Here is a 5848-nt window from a genome sequence, read left to right on the forward strand (position 1 = left end):
ATAAACAATATATATAAATGAATAACAGTGAACTTAATTGATTAAATGATTATGTTTAACGTGAATGAAAAGAATGGTTATGTGTAAGTGTACATGTTAGAAATGATTACTGACAACATCTTTACTTGATGGTGTTAATACTTGCTTTTATTCCACAATAAAAGATTTCGTTGTACATTTAAATAACATAACTATAATCGTTATTAGCTAAAGAAAAAAAAGGGAATTATTTCGCATGTTCTGCTCTTGACAAATTTACGTTAGGTTTTTGAGTGGTTGAGAAATGGTCGATAAACTGAGGTGCTTTGTTTGAAGTTGGTTTTTTTTTTTGCTACATTTGTTTTCTAAACTAATTGGTTTAGTGCATTTTACTTGATTGAGGTCCTTCAAAACTTGATATTTGAAAGTTGTACTGTTAATAGTGCACAATTATTTCACAGTTACACCAATTATCAAGTAATTGTTACAAATTTCTTGTTGCAAAAATAAGTAGTAATATTTCCATAGATGTGTGAGCTCTGTTTATTATATCGCTAAATGTTAATAACTATAGTGTGTAGAGATAATAGATGTGTGTATTTGAACTGAATACTTAGTGCACGTTTATGTAAGAGATACTGTTATTAAAACAAACCATTCTGTGTAAAATGTTTGATAATCATATTGCACAAGTAAATCAGCTACCCGACTGTTACTGAGAAATACGTGTAGTGCTATGTTGTAATGTATAAACTTTAAACTCTACCAGTTTCAATACTTCTACTAATCTCACAGGATAGTCAGATTTCCTATATATATATATAGTGGAAAACAAAATTACTGATAACAGTACAAAACATATGTATATTAGTTTATACCTACAGTAAATTCATCAAAAATATTACAATCAAAAGACATGAATTTCCAAGTAAAACATTTATCTCAAGTAGAACAATTTCTGGTTTTTCTGTTGGTGAAATACTTAGTGTACAGTCAATGGAAGATACATAGGAAAGTTTCTTGAAATGGCTGCTGAAACCGTAAAAGTAATCGTAAGATGCCGTCCTATGAACCAAAGAGAAAAAGATTTAAAATGCAAGGTATGTTCACTTTACTTTTATTTTCAACTTTATTATTTGAATATTGTGGAAATATAAATAAGCCACTGTAAATTAAAATGTTTAGAAATATTTTAGAATGAGGAAAAAAAAACAAAAGATGTAATGTTAGCTGTGTAACAGTTCTGATACTTTTCTAAGTAGTTTCGTCTATCACTTCATATGATAATTTCCTGTAATTGTAAAGGAAATGATTTATCAAGATATTTGAAATGGTTTCAACAAAGTATTTTGAAAGATCTTACCAGATAGGATAAAAGACCAAATGTTTTCTTTGCTTTAGATCATATTAAAGATGGATTCCAGCTGTGGACAATGTTCAATCATCAACCCAGCTGATCAAAGTGCTCCACCGAAGGTCTTCACTTTTGATGGAGCTTATTATATGGAATCCACGACTGAACAGTTATATAGTGACATTGTCTTTCCCATTGTTGATGTAAGAACTTCTAATTACTAACCATTAACTTGTATATTTATTTATAGTTCTTAAGTAGCAAATATTTGATTATATATGTTTGTGTGTTTGTGAAATACCATCTATTATCATTAAGAAAATTTGCAATTTTCAACAGTAGTGCTGAAGGTCCATTCTGAGACTCTCTACATACTTGGCCAAGAGAACATTACACGTGTACTTATTATTTTATGATAATTGTAGTACATAAATCTTTCGTAGCGACCATCGTTACGTATGCTGAGGTTTCGCACTCTCTCGAGCTAGTAGCCTTGAGGTTGTAATGAGCTATTTCTGTAACATGTACAACTAGGTCATCAACAGTAGCCTCAACGTAAAGATACATCGGGTAATGTAGGGAACTCATTATTAACAGTTTTTAGACATGCGTGTAAGGTCATCCTGTTTGTATCTCTTGACATAAACCTTCTATTAAAGTATTTCGTAGGCCCGGCTTGGTTAGGTGGTTAGGGTGCTCGACTCGCATCTGAGGGCCGTGGGTTCAAATCCCTGTCCCACCAAACATACTCGGCCCTTCAACCATGGGGGCATTATAATGTGATGGTCAATCCCACTATTCGTTGGTAAAAAAGTAGCCCAAGAGTTGGCGGTGGGTGGTGATGACTAGCTGCCTTCCCTCGAGTCTTACACTGCCAAATTAGGGACGGCTAGCACAGATAGCCCTCGTGTAGCCTTGCACGAAATTCAAAACAAACAAAGTACTTAATTTGACCAAAAATGTAGTATAAATTAATTTTATGGCTTTTGCACAAATTGGTTCTATAAAAATTTAAGAAACCTTAGATATTCAGTGAAAACTTGATAACTAAAATTAAAAAAAGAATAACTTAACTGTAAAGATTGCTGTAAATGTGTTTTGGAAATGTGCCTTTTATCAAACGAGCTTAGCAAATTAATGTCTATGTAATAAATAATTTGAATTATTTCCACCTGCTTTACTTATGTTAATTTCGTAAATATATAATAACTAATTTTTGTTTTTTTCCACTTATTTGCTTATGTTAAGTGTGATAACAAAATCTGTATATGTGTTAAGTGTAAAGTATATGTGTTAAGTGTAAATGGTTAATAACAGAAAATTCATGAATGATTGAAATAATGTTCGTTTTCAACGTTAGAGTGTTACAGAGGGATACAACGGAACTGTGTTTGCCTATGGACAGACAGGTTGTGGCAAGTCTTTCACCATGCAGGGAGTTACGAGTCCTCCAATGCAGCGTGGTATAATTCCAAGAGCCTTTGAGCACATCTTTGAGGCAATAGAAACAACCGACAACACAAAGTACCTTGTTCACGCTTCGTTTCTGGAGATTTACAATGAAGAAATTAGAGACTTGTTGGGAAAGGATCACAAGAAAAAACTGGACCTCAAAGAACACCCAGAGAAAGGAGTTTATGTCCCAGGTGAATTTCTATCTTCCTATGTTATAAAGTTTATAAATAAAACTCAATCAGTTACCTTATACCGAGGTAATTCATCATTCCAGGTGTTTGTTATGGAAAATAGTTTAGTTTCAGTTTTCAATTTCGTGTTATTTTATCAAGATTTTTTTTGTCGATTAATGAGAAGTACAATTAAATATACAGAAACACACTCTGTTGCCCCTGTTTCTCCTACATAAAGATATTGATAAACTTAAGTACGTGTTATAATTGTTTGAACACAATGGTATTTTCTTTTATTACAAAAGAGGGACTGACATTTTCTGGCTGTCCGACTTCATTAAGTATTTCCAGTTTTTTTTATCCTTTGGTGTCAAATCTGTATGTAGCAGTTTGTTTGTCTGCCTGGATTTAAAAAACTTCTGAAAAGGTTTTTTCCTTTTTGTTTGGAAGTGATTTTTTTCTTCACCATTTTTACATAGATGTTTAATTTTATCCTTCCTGAAATACATACACAGTAATTTATTTTTCAGTCACTTTCAAATTTATTAGATGATTTTGAAAACATGCATGTCATTTTTTGTACATGTAGTCAAGGCAACATACTTATTACTTGTTTAAAACTATAAACGCATTTTTATATTAACACTGTTTGATCTGTTCCGAGTTCATCTTCTGCCCTTTCCGTCATATTCACATACTATTTTGTTATTATACTTTGTTCTTTTCTGTATATTGCTTGACAAAGTAAAAGTTGTTATCATGTGTTCTGTGATGTTGTCTTTGATTTTCTAACGTTACTAGGAATTTTACATGAATGCACTCCATATTCATATTTTCAGTTAACAAAGTAAAAGTTGTTATCATGTGTTCTGTGATGTTGTCTTTGATTTTCTAACGTTACTAGGAATTTTACATGAATGCACTCCATAGTCATATTTTCAGTTAACAAAGTAAAAGTTGTTATAATGTGTTCTGTGATGTTGTCTTTGATTTTCTAACGTTTCTAGGAATTTTACATGAATGCACTCCATATTCATATTTTCAGTTAAAAGTTGTTTTGTTCACATACCATCATATCTCTCCTTCTTGCATTACTTCGTGCAAACAGGTTATTTTTTAATAGGTTTATGAGTAATTGGGTCATCTTAACTGGGTGATGGCCAAAGAGCAACTTGTTTGACAGCACTGAATAGCTAAAACGACTACAGACAGGGATCCTTCAACTGTTTGTTTGTTTCTAAGAATTTCTGAAGATGACAGGTCCAAAACAACATTAATTTCTACACCTGTCCACCAATGTAAAAGCTACTGCGTATTGAAATGCTCATAATGGTAATAAGAACCTTACAGAAGTCCTCCGGGAAAGACTTTTACTGTTAGACATTATTTCTCTTACTAAAATGCCCTTTCATTGCACTGTTTCATAGAATTGTTGAACTGCTTCGTATTGTTATCGTGTCAATATTTGTATATTATTAGGACTTTCCCTTCACCCAGTACATAATGTACAAGAATGTGAGTTAGTGATGGAGCAAGGCTGGAAGAATCGATCAGTGGGGGCCACGTTGATGAATGCAGATTCCTCTCGTAGTCACTCGATCTTCACCATTCATTTGGAAATGATGGAGATGGATGTTGAAAGTGATCAGAAGATTCGTCAGGGGAAACTCAACTTAGTGGATTTGGCAGGAAGTGAGCGACAAACTAAAACAGGTGATTTGTTTTCTTCTCATATTAATAAACTGAAAATAAACATTAAAACACAGAAATTTTTATTAGTATGTATAAAAGTACTTAAAAGGTAGGATCTGATCTGATCTGACCTTGCTGACTAACTTGATGAAAGAATAAATGAATCAGAAAAGAAACTTTTAAAGAATAAGATATATGCATATATTTCTGATACGGTACATTACCTACGCTCACATAAATAGTTATTTTCGTTCAGTGCTGACCTCTATGTGCAAACAATTTTTTTGTGCATGCCACAAGTCTTGAAGCTCCCACATCTGGAATTTACTGATTTCAATGTGTCTTGGAAATACATTTTTAGTATGGGAAATTTAACATTTGAGATGTTGATGTTACAGAATGATATAATTGTACCTCAATTTAACAAGTTTGAAATATTCTCCTCTCAAGTAGAGTCTAAGTGGATGATAAAAAATGAAATATTCCTTAACAGTAACAAGATTTACTGAATTATTTTAGTTTAACCCTAGAATTAAGAGCAGGGGTTCATATGGACTCTATCGCTTTTCAAAAACATTTTTCCAAATTTGTTATTTACCACACTGCTTGTTGGCCAATGATTTTTTTAGTTACATAATTTCTAATAATATATGAACCATCAAAAGATGTTTCTTTGTTTGTTACGGATTTCGTGCAAAGCGACACGAGGGCTATCTGCGCTAGCCGTCCCTAATTTTGCAGTGTAAGACTAGAGGGAAGGCAGCTAGTCATCACCACCCATCGCCAACGCTTGGGCTACTCCTTTACCAACGAATAGTGGGATTGACCATCACATTATAATGCCCCCATGGCTGAATAGGCTAGCGTGTATGGTGTGACGGGGATTCGAACCCGCAACCCACAGATTGCGAGTCGAGCACCGTAACCACCAAAAGAAAGTTGAACAAATTTATCATCAATATTTCATTCAAGTCAGGCACACCTACCAGTAAAATGCTGAAAGCCTTTTCTTCTAACTCATGCTGTCCAAAAATGTGACTCAAAATGTTTGATTGTTCTTTACTTATGCATGTCACCTACCCATAATACTCCATATTATTTATTGAACATGCCTCAGTGGATTACCCATAATACTCCATATTATTTATTGAACATGCCTCAGTGGATTACCCATAATACTCCATATTATTTATTG

The 5848-nt window shown here is 33.1% G+C and overlaps 1 protein-coding gene across 2 annotated transcripts in view; it reads left to right on the top strand.

Moving 5' to 3' along the window:
* The window catches only part of LOC106474499 (kinesin-like protein KIF17), a 12989-nt gene that overhangs the window by 3287 nt on the left and 3854 nt on the right, over window positions 1-5848 (top strand). For both annotated transcript variants that reach the window (XM_013935192.2, XM_022402806.1), the window contains exons 2-5: window positions 966-1079; window positions 1381-1536; window positions 2694-2979; window positions 4441-4674. In XM_013935192.2, the coding sequence (XP_013790646.1) occupies window positions 1005-1079; window positions 1381-1536; window positions 2694-2979; window positions 4441-4674 (751 nt within the window). In that variant the 5' untranslated portion in view covers window positions 966-1004. The remainder of the gene's footprint in view (window positions 1-965; window positions 1080-1380; window positions 1537-2693; window positions 2980-4440; window positions 4675-5848) is intronic.

This window comes from Limulus polyphemus, unplaced genomic scaffold (genome assembly GCF_000517525.1).
Source record: "Limulus polyphemus unplaced genomic scaffold, Limulus_polyphemus-2.1.2 Scaffold7296, whole genome shotgun sequence".
Classification (NCBI taxonomy): domain Eukaryota; kingdom Metazoa; phylum Arthropoda; class Merostomata; order Xiphosura; family Limulidae; genus Limulus; species Limulus polyphemus.